Source organism: Mus pahari, chromosome 18 (assembly GCF_900095145.1).
Source record: "Mus pahari chromosome 18, PAHARI_EIJ_v1.1, whole genome shotgun sequence".
NCBI classification, from domain to species: domain Eukaryota; kingdom Metazoa; phylum Chordata; class Mammalia; order Rodentia; family Muridae; genus Mus; species Mus pahari.
Window position 1 is genome coordinate 26,046,528 of NC_034607.1, and position 19,558 is coordinate 26,066,085.

A 19,558-nucleotide genomic window follows, 5' to 3' on the forward strand; every position below is an offset into this window, starting at 1 on the left:
AAATGGAGGTGTGGCCTGTGGGCTGCAAATGGAGGTGTGGCCTGTGGACTGCAAATGGAGGTGTGGCCTGTGGGCTGCAAATGGAGGTGTGGCCTACATCACAGGTGGATCTTCCCACCTCCAAAGGTCCATATTAGAGTGGATCTTCTCGCCTCAAATGAATCAATTAAGAAGATAATTCCTCACAGATGTACGCAGCTGTTTGGGTTTTGCTACAATTCCAGATGTAGTAAAGTTGGCTCCTAAGACTAGCCACCTCTGTCCCATCCCTTGCCAACTTTACACATAATCATACCTCCTCATGTCCTGCTTAATTTCTAAATGAAAACAAGAAACAGGTCACAATTATGCCTATCATGATGTAATTCTTCCATGTACTATCACAGATGTCATAATTCTGCCTAACATGCTACCCTTTGTATAAAATATATTTTTTCATTTTGTATCTATTTTTGTTTTGTTTTTTGGTTTTTGTTTTTTTTTTTAGACAGGGTTTCTCTGTATAGCCCTGGCTGTCCTGCAACTCACTCTGTCGACCAGGCTGGCTTCAAATTAAAAAAAAAAATTCACCTGCTTCTGCCTCCCAAATGCTAGGATTAAAGGTGTGTGACTCCATGCCCAGCCTATAAAATATAAACATACTATAAATTTTAGAATAGGTGGCAATGTTTTCTTAAGTATTATAAACTTAAATATGATCACCACTGGTACTTCTCTTAACTGACGTTATATTACATCATAAATATTCAAGAACAGAAAAGATAAATATCCGTACAAAACACCTGCTCAACAAAATATGACAGAAAACATCCATGTCGATTATAATAATTTCAACAGATCATATGGCCAGCTGGTATTTCAAACCACCCTTTTCTACCGCGCATTCTGTGCTTCCTCCATCTTCAGCGAGGTCTTCGGCAAGTCTTGGTTCTTTTCCTCGATGAGTGACCTGAAGGGCCCTGAAGGATCTGTGCACTTTGTCATCCGCCCTGTATTAGGCTGTTGTAGTTTCCAATTGTTTTATTCATAGTACATGGAAACACAAAGAGATGCCCTAAAGGATCTCCTATACTCCAGTCATCGTCTTTCTTACCTCCATTATGGAGCAGAAATCCAATTTTGTCTCAATAATCTGGCTCAACTCCACTTCCACCACAACACTCTTATTCCTTTCCTAGCTTGTTGACTTATGGACATCAGAAGCCCAAAGTGGCCAGGGAGAGTCTGAACTTCAAGTTCACTGGATTATTTGTTGTATCTCCTAGCAGAAGTGCTCCCTGTCTGGAACCGAAACTTTTAGGCGAACAGAACTTAAGGACATAGGAACAGGAAGAAAAAAAAAATCTTCCTAGTGGATCATGATCATGGGCTCACTGTCTCACTTCTTTGGCTCTGAAGTGGGTTCCTTGGTCAGAAGCAGTGCTATGTGGAATGCCAGAAGAGTGGATAAGGCATTCCGAAAGTCCATATACGATGGTTTTGGCAGAAGAATTACACACAGGAAAGACAATCTCATAACCAGAATAAGTATCTACTCCAGTAAGGACAAAGTGTCATTTACATGGAGGAAGTGGTCCAGTATAGTCAACCTACCACCAGACCACTGGCTGGTTGGTTACGCAGAGAATTGGTGCCATATCTGTCACTCAGCAGGAGCTATAGCCATGTCAACCTTGGTGTCGGCAGTACTTTTTGTAGAGCCCATGCATAACTTCAATCTTTGCTTTCATGCCACATTTGTTTATGAAGCCAATGGGTTGGGCAATGACAGTGGTGGCTGTGGAAAGAGTCCATAGAACAGGTCATCTACTTGATTACTGAACACTTCTGCTGAAGCTTTTTGAGTGAGAATTTACATGGGACACAAGGTATCTTCACATCCTTTGCTCATTTGGAGAGATCGGATCTCTCCACAGACTTTTTCCCCAGGTGTATTTCTCACCAGTTTCCCAATCACGCTCTTTCCATGCCCTTGACTATCTAGCCAATACACTGGCTACAGATCATGAATCAATGAACAGCAGGCTCTCTTTCTTTCCAAACAAACTGTATGATCATGTGAGCTGCCTGAAGTTCTACCTACTGTGAATATTTCCATTTTCTGCTGTCCTTTAGGGTTTCCCCAGAAATGGTTGTAATTTTGCATCTGTCCATTTCTGGGTAGAGCCAGCTTTATGTGCAGAACCTAGCCCTCGTCTTTGTCTGCTCAGTCCATTGATCAGAGGGCACACCCAATGAAGTTATATGTGCATGCTTGGCAGCAGATGGCATTGTAACAAGGGTAGGAACCATAGGCATTTAGGCAACTTGTCATGTAACATGTTTATGCCTTCAGGACATGCTTGGGCCCGATCACAGCTCTGTCTGGTGATGGACTGCTTCTGTGCCCCTCCTACCTTATGACTTGGTGGGTCGGTAACACTCAGCCCATGATGGGCAGCTCATGTTGCTCGTTAACTTGGTGACTTCCTTACCAAATGATCAGTTCCCACTAAGGCCCAATAGCAGGACAAGAGCTGTCTCTCAAAGGGAAAATAGTTGTCTGGAGATGATGGTGGAACCCTTCTCCAAAGTCCCAAAGATCTGTTCTGAGATTCATCTATAGGGCTTGCCAAAGGTTCCTAACAGCACCCCTATCCGCCACTGCCACTTCAAGTACCACTGGGTTTGCTGGATTGCATGATTCAAGAGCTTTCTGTTGTTTCAGGCCCCTCAAAGCTAGAAGCTTTCCAAGTAACTTGGCATATAAGCCAGAGTAACACACTCAAGCGAAGAAAACTATGCTGAATCTCCAGAATCCAAATAGGCCCATAAAGTGCTGTGCTTCTTTCTTGGTGGTGGAAGGGGCCATGGGAAATAACATACCTTTTACCTTAGGAGAAAAGAACATCCCTGCATGCCCACACCACTGGATTCCTAAAAATTCACTGAGGTAGATTCTTGAATTCTGGCTGGACTTATATTCCATGCTCTGATACACATATGTGTTACCAACAAGCTACCAAGTGATGGCTCACTTGGTCCACTCAACATAAGATCATCAAGGAAGTGTACAATTGTGATATTTTCCTGGAAGAACAGATGATCAAGTTTCCTTTGAACTAAGACTCAGGGCAGGGAGTTAATATATTCTTGAGATAAAACTGTAAAGGTATACTGTTGGCCCTGCCAACTGAAAGCCAGTTACTTTAAGTGGTCCTTATGGACAGGTTTCAAGAAAAGGGTATTTCTTAGATCAATAGTTGCATGCCATGTACCAAGAGAAGTGTTAATCTGCTCATGTAAGGACACCACATCTGATACAGCAGCTGTAGTTGGAGCCACTAACTGAGTTTTCAATAGCTTTCTGGCATTCTCCATGATCCATCTGGATCTTCTCTGGCTAGACAAGAGAATCAAAGTGACATGTGGTGGGAACCACCACCCCTGCATCTTTTAAGTCCTATTTTCTGTACTTCCACCAGGGTTGTGATACTGGGTTTGATTCACTATTTTCTTTGGCAGAGGCAACTCCAAAGACTTCCATTTAGCCTTTCCAACCATAATAGCCCTCACTCCAAAGGTCAAGGAACCAATGTAAGAGTTCTACTAACTTCTAAGTATATCTGTCCCAATGATAGATTCCATGACTGGGAAAATAACTATAGAATAAGTTTGGGGATCCAGTGCTCTTACCGTTAGTCAGACTCCAGTGAAAAGTCCATTAACCCCCTGACCTTCATAAGGTCTTACTTTCCAACTGGAGGGCTACAGTGTTTCTTGGAGTCTCCCAGAATCTATGTAAATTCAGAATCTGTATCCAACAGAACCAGAAAAATCTGATTGTTTCCTTTCTCCCTGTGTACATTTACCCTTGTAGGCTGTAGGTCCCTCTGGGAAGCACTGGGAAAAGGCTAACCCCTTAGGTATTTTGTCAAGGTTCAGCCTCAGGGGAGCCTGTCCATCCCTGTATTTGAAGGGTTCAGGTAGCCTTTCTTCCATTATTTGAGAACTTTCCTGCAGATCAAACAAAATACCATAGGATGGAGAGCAAATCTCCTGTGTATTGTGTGGGATCATCAATAAAAAGTGGATGGCCTATGAGCAAAAGGCAGGAGATAAGAGGTAAGTGTTCGGGTAGAGGGAAGTAGGGGATGGAAGGGGTGAACTCTGCGATTTAGCGAAAGAGGGGATGATTTGCCACCAGACCTGGAGGGAGTCTGAGCTATGAAAGTGAGGAGAGGTAAGCAACCATGGGGCACATATAGAATAGCATAAACAGGTCATATAAGTTACGAGCTAGTCGGGGAACAAGCCCAAGCTTATGACCTAGGCAATTATTCCTAAATAAAGAAGCCTCTGAGTCCTCAGGAACTGGGGCAGGAGTGAAAAAGGCTGAGGTTGCAAGTGGTGCATTGAACTTGGGGCTGGAATTCCAAGTTTAGAGCCTGAGAAGTCCTGCGTGGAAGATGGCTTCCTATTGGAGTAGCGGGGAAACCACAGAGTCAGTGCAGAAGGTGACTCTTAGAAAAAGCCCCTGCTGAGTAGAAAAGCTGGCTCTTCAGGGCACATTAGTTGTGGCTTCCCCCAAGCAGAGGATTGGACAACATGCTAGGCAGAGCCAGGTGGTCTGTAGGAAAGGCAAGGCCCAATTCAGGCCCACAGGGGTGGGGTGGGGTGGGGGTGGGGGTGGGGGTGGGTGAGCTGCAGGGCCAGAGCCAACTTCCAGAGACACAGTCTGGCCCCTGGAGGAGATTGCAAATGGATCAGATGTGGGGGTGGGGGTAGGGGGAGTGGGAGCTGAGAGAGGAACATGATCTGGCATTGGGTGAGGCAAAAGGACTGAGGGCCAGCAGAAAGAACATAAACAGGCAACCTCAGGAAATAAGAGGTTGGGGGACCCCCCTCCCAGAATGCACTAGAGACCGGGGAGGTGAGACACTCCCAGGACTCAAAGGGAGGGACCTTAGATGAACAGCCTGACAGTAGGGAGAGGGAACTTAGAGAGCCCACCTCCAGCAGGAAGACAGGGCATCAAGTGAGGGATGGGGTTGCCATCCCACAGTCACATCTCTGACCCATAATTGTTCCTGTCACTGAATTACAGGGATAGAAATGGAGAGGAACCTGAGGAAAAGAAAGTCCAGAGACAGGACCAAAGTGGGATCCAGCTCAAGGGGAGGTCCCAAGGCCTGACACTATTAGTGAGGCTATGGAACGCTTACAAAAAGGGACCTAGCATGACTGCCCTCCAGAAGACCCAACAAGTAGCTGAAAGAGTCAGATGCAGATGTTTGCACCCAACCAATCAACAGAAACAGCTGACCCCTGTTGTTGAATTAGGGAAGGCTGAAAGAAGCTGAGGAGAAGGGTGATCCTATAGGAGGACCAGCATCCTCAATTAATCTGGACACCCAAGATCTCTCAAACACTGGACCACCAAACAGACAGCATACACCAGCTGATATGAAGCCTCCAACACACATACAGTACAGATGTTCCTGGTCTGTGTTCATTCAGAGATGATGCACTTAACCCTCAAGAGACTGGAGACCCCAGGGAGTTTAGAGGTCAGGTGGGGGGGGGAGGGGCTTCCACATGGATACAGGGTGGAGTGGGGAGGAAGTGTGGGATGTGGAGCAGTTGAAGGGTGGATGGGGTGGGGTGGGGAATGGAAAATGGAATATAAAAAATAAATTAAAAATAAAATAAAATTTAAATAAAAGAAAAAAACCTTTGTGGAGAGAGTTAGAGAGACTAAAAATTAATTTCTATATCAGGCGCCTGTCAGCAAGCATTTGTTGGCATCCACAATAGTGTCTGGGTTTGGTGACTGTATATGGGATGGATCCCCGGGGGGGGGGGGAGGGGAGTCTTTAGATGACCTTTCCTTCAGTCTATGCTCCATACTTTGTCTCCGTATCTCCTCCCATGAGTATTTTGTTCCCCATTCTAAGAAGGACTGAAGCGTCCACACATTGGTCTTCCTTCTTCTTGAGCTTCATGTGGTCTGTGAATTGTACTTTTGGTATTCTGAGCTTCTGGGTCCCCCATGGAGGAGCTAGAGAAAGGAACCAAGGAGCTGAAGGAGCTTGCAGCCCCATAGGAGGAACAACAATATGAACCAATTAGTACCTCCAGAGCTCCCAGGGACTAAACCACCAACCAAAGAGTACATATGGAGGGCGCCATGGCTCTAGCCACACATGTAACAGAAGATGGCCTTGTCGGGGAGAGGCCCTTGGTCCTGTGAAGGCTCCATGCCACAGTGTAGGGGAATGCCTGGACCAGGAAGTGGGAGTGAATGGGTTGGTGATGAGGGGGAGGGGGAGGGGACAGGGGTTTTTCAGAGGGGAAATCAGGAAAGGGGACAACATTTTAAATGTAAATAAAGAAAATATCTAATAAAAAAGAACTAACATGAAGAGAAAAATAATTTCTACGTTAAAAATTGGAAAACATTGTAGAAGAGGGCATTTGGACCTCAAATATATATTCAGTAATGACCGTGTATATATAATCTTCTTTTTTAAAAAAGTCAGAATAAAACAGACTTATATAAGGAGAAGACTAAAAGATGAACTATTAGCATAGAGGCCATAGAACAGAGACTAGAAGATTCTTTAAATTAGAGTAAAGAAACTTCTGAGGAATCCAATCTGGAGCCTGCAATGACAGTTAAAGGTAGCTCCATATTAAAAAAAAAAAAAAAAAAATCCACAAAGGCTTGCAAAATCAGAATGACAATCCATAGAAATCTAATATATTGAGTTGAGAGTACAAATTATGCTTGAAGTCACATTAGAACAATGTCATATAATAGCTTACATGTTTTATATTGTAGGCTTTCAAAATTTTAAATACGCACAAGTGTTAATATATAGTATAACTGATACATATTCTTGATTCCTATTTGCCTTGAGGTCTATAAAGTCTGATTCTGAGATTGCAAATTTATTAGAGATGGTGACTATCTTAGAGTTACCTCTACAGATTGAAGCTGACAATGATTATAGATAGATAGATAGATAGATAGATAGATAGATAGATAGATAGATAGATATGTTAGAATACAATACTATTTTAGACATTATGACATAAAACATGTTACTTGGATATCTCATAATCCTACAGAACAAGCAGAGATCTAACAGCACTTTAGAGGAAATGGTCATAGAACAGAAGGGAAATTTGGGATCTCCCAAAGAACATTTAAATACTGTTCTATTGACTTTACATTTTTAAAATGTCAATGAGAAGACTATCACGGCTGTTGAGAAGCACTAGCTCTTAGAAAGGACTACTAAATTAAATCAGCATGAATATGTGACAGCTCATTTAACGTTAGGGACGAGGTTTTGTGTGTGTTTCAAGATGAAAAGAACAGCTATGAATCCCATCAAAATTAATAAAAATTAGATTTGACAAGGGAAGACATCCTGAAGATCCAGGCTACATCTGTGAAGGAAGAAAGCAGGAACAAAACAGGAAACATGAATGCCGATCCCTCTACAGGGGAACAACTCAGAGACACAAAAGTGTCTCCCCATAGGCCATAAAACTTGGTGGCTACAGAGTTCTCAAGATTTATCATGCCATCCTTTTAAATGGCATGGATAGAAATTTATATTACAGTTTCAATACATTGTCAAAACGGAATTAAAAAGTTTATTATGTTAAAGTTTTTCTCTGTTTTTCTACTTATTGATGTTTTGTAAATGATGAAAAGGGGAGAGAAAAATAAGCAGTTGTAAATACTGCCATTGAAATGGAAGAGTTGTAAATACTGCCATTGAAATGGAAGAGACAAGAGGAGAACAGACCAGTTGGAGGTGTCAATAAATAGAAATGGAAAATAGTCAAGAAGACAATATATGCTTGATGCCTGAGACAGTCTTAAGCTGAGGGAGGAGAAAAGGAAACTAGAAAGGAATTCTGAAATTTAGATAATTGTATTAGATTGATTTGTAGTTTTGCGATTAGGAATTTGGTCTAGATTTTAAACTACAAGACAGAGGAACAAAATCCTTTATTGCCTGAGAGAAGACAAAAATTAGAACTCATTTTATACCTCACAGAGAGGGAAAATACATTAGTAAAGTAAGTTGAGTGAAGAATATGAAGAAAAATTATTTTACAATAAACTTTTTACTATGCCGATTCCATAAGCATTTATATTTTAGAGACGATGTTAATCCAGCAGTGCAGCTAGGAACAGGTGATATGATGTGCAATGTGCTTACGATTCCCAACAGTTGAAATAAATTAGTCAAATATCTAGTTCAGAAAGATTCAAAGGTAATTATGTGATAATAGAACGCTTATTTGTTTGGAGGATGGGTCAGTATTGAGCCTAAGTCAGCCTTGAACTTGAAGTTTTCCTGTCTTACTTTTCTGGGATGCTGGGATTACAGGAATGTACTATGATTCCTGGAATATGATACTAATTTTTTTCCCCTCAAAGCAGAAAGTGATCATATGCCAAATGCTAATATATAAAGAGGAGAAAAAAACCTTCTCATTTTTGAATCAATTGTGTACCTGTGTGATGTTATTTGTGTGATTGCTACTGGGTGTTGAGTGTCACTGTAGTCAGTATGTCTTGAACTAGAGCTTACCTTTCACAAGATCATCTCTTTCTGTTTTCTATTCTGTGGAAACTTGTACAAGATGAAGGGATCGCTCCATCATCTGGTCCATGGCAGGCTTAGCTTTCTGATAATTTAGTCCAACCACCTCATTTGACCTAACTGAGCCAGTTCAGTGTAATCCCAAGAGGCTATTTGAGGTTGCAAGCTTGTCTCCTTTCTCTGACTCTGTAGTTTGGAGTAGGAAAGCCAGAGCGCCGCTGAGACTATTTAGATCTAAGTGGAAACTTGGGACGGCAATGAAAAGAATGAAACAAGCTATGGTTCTGATGAAATGACTACATCACTGAAGCAAACCTAACATCTGCACTAGCTCAGAACTTTCAGCTTTGTGAGTCAGCCCATCTGCTCTGTTGTTTAAACCACTTTGGGTCAGGTGTTCGATTGTGTCCTAATGGACGATATTGTAGTGAAGAAACTCTGTTTCCATAGCTTGAAATGCTAAGTCTCGAATCCTGGTATTTATAGACATAAAAACTCAATTGGCAAGTTTTCCACTGACTTTGATCCTAATATAGCTATTTTTTTTAAAAAAATGGGACCAATAATACCAGACAAATATATAGTTTTGATATATAAATTCAAACCAGTCAATTCCTAATCTGAAATTATAAGAAATTTAAATTATTTCTCCTAAACCACTAATGAACAGTAATGAAATACATATCCAAAATTCTTGGCACCTCCTTACGTTTAAAGTAAGAATATGTCACAGGGATGCACAGGCCCAAATTATGCAGCTACAATATAACTCCTACATATAAAGCTCCAGAGACATTGAAGAAGTAGTGTTGGAAAGATTGTTAGAACCAGTTATCCAGAAGTCTGCTGAAAGAGACATTCTAGATATGACCAGCGAGCAATAGCAATATGGCTGTCTCAATAGGATCTGAATAATTCCAAAACCAGTAGCAATCACAGCATATATGGGGGAAAAATATCACAAGGTAAGGAGATATAGGCAGTTAATGACTGTTGAGAAACCAAAGTTGTCTTCCCCAGAAATGAGCTCCTTAATTTGTTATTCAGTACCGAGTGATCAGTGGTTAAAAACATATGTGTAAAGGCAACACAGAATGGAATCAGCACATCTTGTTTCTATATTTGATAACATATTTGTTGCAATACCATTTAAGGGAAAAGAGACCGCAAATGAGAGAGAGAGAGAGAGGGAGGGAGAGAGAGAGAGAGAGAACGAGCCGGGGTAGGGTATAGAAGAAATGAAAGGAGGAACAGAGTAGTGTAATGCTTTAATTAGGAATGACATTTATAAAGAATACCCAAGGAGGCATAATGGAAATATTCCAGGGCAAATAGAACTCCCAGGGCCACTCTGTGTTTATCTGAGGAGTGTATTCATACAAATAACCTGGACTTTAAAACAATACGTGGTCATGATCTGAGAACTTCTCAGTATTGTTTGGTAAACAGTCTCAGAGATTGCTTCTGTTGCTCACATGCATTTTACCAGATGGTGAGAGCCTAGGTCGTTTGATTCATGTTGATAGCATTGAGAGGGCTGTTCTGGTATGAATTAAACTTTTTATGAGAGCACTTACTGGTATCCACTTCAGTTACCACGATTGGTTTGGAGAACTGAATCCGAAATCCCCAGGGATAATCTCCAGTTCCTTTGAATAGTCTCACAGTTCGCTCACGAACTGCAAGGGAAAAAAAAAGAATGCCTTGCTCTGAGTTGACATTCTATACTATATACTTTTACAGTACGGTACAAGTAGCATGTTTACTTTTTGATTCCATGTCAGGCCTAATAGATAGGTTCTGAGCAATACTAAGTAATAGAATGTATTAATTACACCAAATTCTGGGTTTCACCATACTATTTTCATACAGTGCAGTCTAGTTTAGTCTTCACAACACATGATGATTGTTAATATATTTTTAGAGAAGAGAATATTGGCATGTGGAGTAGAGAGGTTAAATATTTGTGTTGAGAATATAAAGCTTACTACAGTTAAACAGTACTACACTTTAGGATTCACACTGAACCAGTCTGTCGTAGCTACCCAAAAAACAAACTTAAGGTGCTTAGATGTGTAAAAAAGAGAATTCATTACAACACTATTCATGGAAAACATTTAAACGCAGTCTATAAAATGATGTTTTACAAGAAGCCAAGAGGAGTAAAAGTGCTGGCTTACTAAGAAAAGTACAGGAGCCATTGGTTTTGTAGAGGTTGGAGCTGGCAGGCTTGGTTGCACTGTCAATGGAGGAGAATCCTAAGACCATCACAGTAAGAGTTCATGAACTTTTACAGTCATCTATCTAACTTTAATTACTGTGAACCAGGTACCATTCCACTGTTCCTTCTGTAATTTTTTACTGCTACTTTTACATCTTCTTTTCTATATAATTTTCTCTAGTGTGTGTGTGTGGGGGGGGCGGCGGTGTGTGTGTATATGTGTGTGTGTGTGTGTGTGTGTGTGCATGCGCGTGTCTGTGTTTCTGTGTTTCTGTGAGTCTGTGCGTGTTTTCCTCACAAGTTCTGCTTGTTAATCATCTTGGTTTATTCATGACATAAATCTGTCCATTGACATTCTTTGCCTTTTCTCTATTTCAAGGCACTTTGCCCAAAATGAAGAAAATTCTCCAAGACTGAATTCCAGATTGTACCTCACATACCACGATCCTCTCTGTTCAGAAATCTTTTGGGTTATTATTCCTCAGAAATGAAGTAAAGGTATGATTCCAGATTGTGAACATCATGAGAACTTGGCTTTGAAGACTAGTAAAGAGTAAATAATAATAAAGCATAATTGGAAACATTCCTGAATTTCAGGAGTATGTTCTTAACACTAGATTGACTCTGATGTATTTGTGAAATGCTAGGAAACTACAAGATCAGAATACCAGCTATTAAAAAGAATGGGGAAACCTAACATTTTACAGCGTAAATTTAATAGGATGCCCTTTCATAAAAAGGAAGAAAGCATTAGAGTTCCTGGGTAATGTATTTTGGTCCTTCTTTTTAACCTGCTGCATCTTTTACTTATGTAGGTGTTATTTTTTACTTCTTAGATTATAATTAAATCTCCAGGTTGAAGTGCAAGGATGTTTCTTTTTTTGTAGGTTGCTTTAGCTTGAAGTCCGCATTTAAAGACATTTTCAGAATACCTTTGTATACAAAATGTGAGCAGAATTAAAAGCAAGCAGGAAGTCAAAGAAAATCTTGAGACTTTGAAGTGATGGATAACGAGGCTCCCAAAGGTGATGAGGGGTGTGGAATTTCTTTGTCATCATCGCTGACATATGGTCTTAGATGAGGGTGCCCATAATGTTTGTAAAAATATTATTATAAACTTATGTTACTTTTCAGAGCTTGTAATATGATTTACTTAATTTTTCTCTTAATTATTTTTCATTCAAATATTCTGGACTGAATCATTACATTTCATATTAAGTTTCTTGTGGGTCACAGCAAATGTAGCCGTAGGCAGAGCATTCTGCTCAGGTGCGCTCAGTCATGACCTCCTGTTTGGTCAGATAAGGAAAACAAGCATCCGATATAAACAAGAAGACACTCTTCCTTATTCACAGGTCCATTGCAGACAAAAGCAGGAGTCATCAATTCACAAATATCTGCGGTGCCCTGCTTTACACCTAGGGATGCTCCTGTGTAATAGAATTGTACTAGCAAAGACAGAGAAGAGTCATATCCTCTTGAAGCTTGAGTTCTGGACACGTGTTGCCCAAACTGGCACCATTTGTGTGGGAAGGAATGATACAGGGTCTTCATGTGGACTCTTGAAGAGATGTTTGCTTCCGTAAAATGTCTGAAGAAAACACGTTGCTCTTCCCCGGTCCCCAGGAAAGGCATGATAATATTGCTGAGAAGGTATTCTGTGTACCCCAGCTCTAAAGCTGTTTGCTTTAATGCTCTGCGCCTCTGGGAAAGTTTGTTTCTCATTAAAAGACTTCTCTCTTGGCACATGTGATTGGACAGTGTCTTATTGAATCTCCTAATTTAAGAGGCAGAACTGGGGAATTCAAGGACTTAGGAATTAATATTTCAATGTGCTGAGATAGGCTGGTAGCTAATCAGGAAAAAAATAAATGAAAAGCAGAAATCCATTTCTGACTGCTGTAACAATAATTTTCTAACATCTCTACTTTTCAAGGTTCCTTGTTCCCTCTAGGTTACTGTCTTGATACTATCTTCTGCTTTTGGCAGATTGATTTAGCCAGCAAATACTTTCTTAATGAGAGATTTTTATATGTTGATTCAAATAAAATCATATTTGTCTTTTTATTATTCCATGAAACTATTAAGTAGCTATTGTTTTCAAGGTCATGTTTCTGTGGTTTTGGTTTCTCAGTCAAGCAATCTGAATGTCAACAACATGTATGGAAGAATAAACATTTCAATAAAGTCTTGATATGTTGAGCTCAACTGTAGAACTCTCCTGTGGGAGGACACAATCAACATGTTCGGAACCGTGTTCCTTTCCCATTCTGAAGTCGATTTTCTCATATTTTAAGATTTATAGTCCCCCTTTCCCATGGCTCTGTCTACTGAATAATCTATAAGTGCCACACAGCTGCTGACAAGCCACAAATGAATGTCATTGTTGTTTCACAGGCTGCGGGTGCATCGTCAAGTAATTTATCCCTCTAGACAGCACTTCCTTTGCATCATATTGTTGGCTGTAAAAATCCAAATGAAGGGCAAGGATTTCCATAAATATGACAAAACTCCTACACTGAAATGCCCTACACCCTTAAGGTAGCTGCAGCTATGCAGCATTGCTGGGGGAGGTACCTTTGCCTATTTTCCTGCCCTGAACTTTTTAGGAAATTAAGGATTCAGTTTGTTTCATAAGTATTAAATTTATTTTTCAGAAAATACATTGTGACACATGTAAACTAGCATTATGCTATCTTTGAAATATTCTTATGTTATTAACATATTTTTTGTAAATGTGTTCATTTGCCTGCTGCCCACTTTCCTAATGTCTACGTTCTCTTGCTATTATCTCTCAGTGCCACAGACTCCAGAACCTAACTCCAGGCCTCTGTAAGAAGGGCACCGTACTGAGTTGTTTCTCTGGCCCCAACCCTGCTTCCACTTCCTATGTGCAGAATTTCAGGTGTATACTACTGTGCCCAGCTTATACTAGTTTATACTCCAAAGCTGGAGTTAGTATTCCAAAGGAATAGTTCTTTTTATATTTTTACTTTTGGAGAAATTTATATGAGTATATATAAATACACACACACACACACACACACATACACACACACACGCACACACACACATAATTTCCCCTCTCCCTCTCCTCCATCCAACTTTCCCCAATCCCCCTGACACCCTCTCAACTTCATGGCATCTTATATTTTTAACATATATACACAAATGAATTTATAAATGCAATCTTTTGGATTCATTCATTTAATAGTGTGTGTGTGTGTGTGTGTGTGTGTGTGTGTGTGTGTGTGTGTTTAGGTCTAACCATTTGGACTTGTATTACCTATCAGGGGGTTTGTCCCTATAGAAGACTAATTCTTCCTCTCTCAGCAGCTATTAATTGCCTGTTGTTCTTCAGCTAGAAGTGGAGGCCCTGTGAGATGTCCCCCATTCCATATTGATATATTAAACCCTTGTACCATATTTTAAGGAATAAGTCTTAAAATAATAAGAAATTATTTTATTAATTTCAGATTCTTTAACACATGCCAACTGCCCATATTCTTTAGTGTCTAGGGGTCTAGTTAAGAGTTTGCTAAGACCTTTGTGGCTTGCAGTAATGTTAAAATCCTTACCAGCTACTGGTCTTGGCTTTTTACTAAGACACCTTGGACTATCTTCAGGATTTCCATCATCACCACGAAAAACCCATGCTGTTGAGTGGAAATTCTCCGTGTAGAATCCTTTTTCTTCGATATCAACTCGAAAGCCAAAATCCACAGAATGAACATCATCTGAGGTGACTGAGGAACAGAGAAGGTGAGAAATGAAGTTATACACTGACAGGAAAGAGGAACCAGTGCTCCAGTGGTCACGGTGAAAACATACCCAGATATGCAGAGGTGAAGTCCCTATGATAAAGAGCATTATCTGTGGACAGAAAGAAGTTTCTAAGTTTGCTATGCATTTTTCTTGAAAATAATTTATATATATTCTTTTTTAAAATAATTTTTAAAACATTTATTTATTATTATATGTAAGTACACTGTAGCTGTCTTCAGATGCACCAGAAGAGGGCGTCAGATCTCATTACAGATGGTTGTGAGCCACCATGTGGTTGCTGGGATTTGAACTCAGGACCTTCAGAAGAGCAGTCGGTGCTCTTAACCACTGAGCCATCTCTCCAGCCCCCAATTTATATATTCTTAAAATATAATTAAAACAAATATTCCCCAGGCCTAAGCTCAACAGTTAGGAGTTCTTGCTGCTCACCCAAAGATCAAAGTTCAGTTGTAAGCATCTACATTGGTGTCTCAAAACTGCCTGTAACTTTAGCTCCTGGGGATCTGTCACCCTCTTCTGACTTCAGCCACTACACTAATATGCATACAACCATACCAACAAACACCACACACACACACACACACACACACACACACACACACACACACACACACAAATAAATAAAAATAAAAAATAAAAATAAAAATAAAACAAATCTTCAAGAAAGAAAAGCACACCTAAATACAAAATATTGTTTCAGGGTCTGGGCCAGGGGAGTCTGCACTGGACACATGACTGCAAGTACATCAGTTAAAGATAAATGTTTGCTTTTGAAAAACCATATATTATTACTTAGAAGTCAAGTTGAAACCAGGTTAGACTAGGAATTAGCTTTTAGAATTCATTTTAAAACATTAAGTTCAAGGAAAAGGGTTATCAGATGCACAGTCGTGTTGTTCTCTTTGTGCTTGAAGAAGGTACTGAAAGTGTATTTCTAGAACTCTCACCATGAGCTTATATAAAGAGAAGTGCATAGGAAGAAATGTGTGAGGTTTCATCTATTTGTCCTTCCCTGTACAGAGGAGTGTCCTGATGGTGTGGAGCGCTGTGCCTTGAACAGAAATGAGCTTGTCTTTCCACATTATCTTCCATCTTTCTTTGTGCCCTGGTTAGAAAGTTCACACTTGAGGGAAACCCAACTCCATCTCTCTCAGTCTTTCATGCAGGCATAGTTGAAAAAAAAAATCAAGCCTCAGAACCAAAAGTTATTTTAAAAAAAAAAACTACATAATTTATTTGCATTTAAAAAATAATTTTGGGAATGAGGGGCTTAAAGAACACACGCCTTTCTGTTCTTCAAAACAGCGAAGCATGAACCGACCTCCCAGTGTCCTGATCGCCTGTCTCATTTCCTGGGATTGTAGGTAGATGTTTCAGCAGGGCTTCCTAAAGCCCAGTAGAGCATCTTATATCCTTCTCTATTTCTCCTTATACACTGTAATGGTTCCTATGCCTTTCTCAGAAGTCTCTGGGAGAAGCCTTCCATCCTTACCTGACCTAGCAAGACAGAGTTCTGGTGTAGGCCAATGGTAGAAAGCACTTCACTCCCTCCAACCAGCCCCATCAAAGGTCTCTTGGTTTTCTCTGGAGAATCACTCTTAATGGTTCTCGTTCATTTCCCACGTTCAGTTTCTTAGTGCCAGACTGCAGAGAATAATTATATGGCCATCGTCTTGACACATAGACAAATGAACAACAGGTTTCCATCTTGCACATCTGCTTAAATTATGTGAGACTGCAAGAGACATTGGATGGCTTGGGTGGTTTCAGGCACATTCATTCTCTCACCAAATTGATTTGAAATAAATGCTCTTCTATTAGGTGTGTGCGATTCATTTTAAGTACATTGGTTTTTTTTTTCTTTTTTAGATATTCTCTTCATTTACATTTCAAATGCTATCCCCAAAGCCCCCTATACCCTTCCCCGCCTTGCTCCCCAACCCACCCACTCCCACTTCCTATCCCTGGCATTCCCCTGTACTGGGGCACATGATCTTCACAAGACCAAGGGCCTCTCCTCCCATTGGTGGCCGACTAGGCCATCCTCTGCTACATATGCAACTAGATACTCAACTCTGGGGGGTACTGGTTAGTTCATATTGTTGTTCCTCCTATAGGGTTGCTGACCTCTTTAGCTCCTTGGGTACTTTCTCTAGCTCCTTCATTGGGGGCCCTATGTTCCATCCAATAGATATCTGTAAGCATCCACTTCTGTATTTGTCAGGCACTGGCATAGCCTCACAAGAGACAGCTATATCAGGGTCTTGTCAGCAAAATCTTTCTGGCATATGCAATAGTGTCTGGGTTTGGTGGTTGTATATGGGATGGATTCTTGGGTGGAGTAGTCTCTGGATGGTCCTTTCTTCCGTCTCAGCTCAGAACTTTGTCCCTGTAACTCCTTCCATGGATATTTTCTTCCCCATTCTAAGAAGGAGCGATGTATCCACGCTTTGGTCTTCCTTCTTCTTGAGTTTCATGTGTTTTGCAAATTGTATCTTGGATATTCTAAGTTTCTGGGCTAATATCCGCTTATCAGTGAGGGCAGGTAAAACATTGTGGTGCAGCGCGAGAGTTCAGAGGAAGAGGGTGGGGCAGCTAGCTGCAAAGAGAGGTGTGTCTACAGGAAATGTGTCTTCACAATCCATTCAGAGAATCAGGTGGGGAAGAGGAGGGATACACAGGAGGGGTGAAGCATTACTGTCGTAAAAGTCATGGAATAACAAACCTAACACCTTTTGAGGGTCAGCCTAACATCAAAAGTATGAGATTACCACATCTGCTTGGTCACTGTTGGAATATAGGTGTAAGAGCAAATGTACAAAATCATGTACAGGTTTACAGGTTTATATATATATATATATATATATATATATATATATATATATATATATATATATGCTTTCATATAGACCCTATCCTCAGATACCATGTAAGGTATATACAAATACTCTAAAGCCCCCCCCCAGTCTGAAATCTGCAGTCCGCAATATTCTGCCAATACTTCCATATGTCATGCTAATTGAGTAGATAGACTATGCTATGTTGGAATGGAAAAAGAGAGGACATATGACATTAATAGACAGTTATAAGTCTGGAGTAGAATCGATATGAGCTTTATTGGACATGGTGCTTATTAGGTTGAAATTATAAAAAGTTTAGGGCAGAATAATCTGAGCAGTATAAATCAGAATATGATACCTGTTTCCACATAGCATATTTCAGAACACTGTAAAATTTGTAAAAGAAAACAAAAGTTTCACTTTTTAGGTAAGTCTGTGTGTGACACTTGATTGGGATAGGAAAAGTAAACCAAAATTACACAATAATTTATTAATGTGCCTTTCTAAGCTTTGAGGTTAAATAAAAGCTTTTGTTGTAGTGGTTTTTTTTTTTTTTTAGCTGTAATAGGACCTTCTAAAGTTTTAGATTTTTAAAATATAATTTGTACCTTAATAATTAAAGATTCAGTTATTTTAAAAATGTTTGCTGATGTAGCTCACACAGATTTCTGGGACAACTGGTTTATCTTGAAATGCTTTCCCTTTGACAATAAATGCCTGTGTTGGATATGCAGTCGTCCCCTGTCATGTGAGGGTCTGAGGGCAGGTCTTTATATGGATCATTGTTTTTATCAATATGTATGAGGCTGTTCAAACAGCTCACTTATTTACAAACAGATGTGATTCTGTGGATGAGTAGCTCTATATTCATTCAGTTAGCAGAACAGAGCTAATGAGCATACTCTTACATAAGCTGAGACATAAAATTTGTGTTAAAACCCAATGAAGCAGCAAGCCACACACCTGCTGGAAATTTATAGCTGCTAAAGGTCTCAACATCTGCTCCACGTTGAACCTTGATCTAAGCAGGAGAGCCCAAATAACTCTTTGTCAGATAAAGTTTGTTACCAAATTAGGTTTGCTAGATTTAACACTTAGTAAATGAGTATTTCAAACATGAGCTGTTAAATGTTTTGATATTGCTGAAATTGCGTTTTAAGTCAAGCATGCTCTTTTAAGTTTTATTTTTTGTTTTAGCCCCATTAATAATAATAACAACAATAATATAGTTTTTTTTAAAGAATCATAACATGCACTAGTTAGCTCTGTGTACCTTAGGTATCCTTATACTTCTTTTGTTCTACTGTATCATTTGAAGAAAATGGAGAGGTGGTATGCGAAAAAGCAATGCCCAAAAAGACCAGGATCTTATTTGAGTTCAACAGATTCAGTAATTGCTGTATTGTTAGGAGCATGAATCCCAGTTATACTGTCTGAAGTTGAAACTAAGACTAATTATATATAGCTGAATGACTTGGATCATGTCACTTATCCTCTGCAGGAGGCTCTGATTAGCAAAATGAGGTTGGAAGTACAGCAACATAGCTCATAATTCTACTGGGAATCATGTCAACAACAACAACAACAAAAATAAATGCATTATGAGTGGCTTAGAATAGAACCACCTGACATCAAGTAGGGTCACCACAATCCTTTTGTCATACTATTTAAAACTTTTAGATAGATATGTGTGATTTTAGATTATTTTAGATAGACATATATTTTATTTTATATGTAGGGGTGTTTTTCATGCATGTATGTTTATACACCGTGGGCATGTCTGGTACCCACAGAGGTCAGAAGAGGGTAATGGATCACAGGGGAATTTCAGATGGTTGTGAATCATCTCGTAGGTCCTGGGAACTAAACCTGGGTCCCTTGTGATAGCTCCTGTCCTCTCAGCTGCTCTCCAGTCTGCTTAGCTGTTATTAGGAATTAGAATTAGTTCCCTTGCTTTCCTCACTCCATCCATCCCTTCATCCTTCCCTCCCATTTCTTCTCTTCCGTCTTCTCTCTCTCTCTCTCCTACACACACACTCCTTCCTTCCTTTCCTCCTTCCTTCCTTCCTTCCTTCCTTCCTTCCTTCCTTCCTTCCTTCCTT

General features: G+C 40.0%; 1 protein-coding gene across 1 annotated transcript in view; it reads right to left on the reverse strand.

Annotated features, from left to right (window-relative positions):
* Positions 1–19,558, reverse strand: part of LOC110335866 — a 120,338-nt gene that overhangs the window by 69,161 nt on the left and 31,619 nt on the right. The window contains exons 5-6 of the mRNA XM_021218254.1: positions 14,409–14,576; positions 10,187–10,288 (exon numbers count right to left, since the gene is read on the reverse strand). Coding sequence (XP_021073913.1) covers positions 10,187–10,288; positions 14,409–14,576 — 270 coding nt within the window. The remainder of the gene's footprint in view (positions 1–10,186; positions 10,289–14,408; positions 14,577–19,558) is intronic.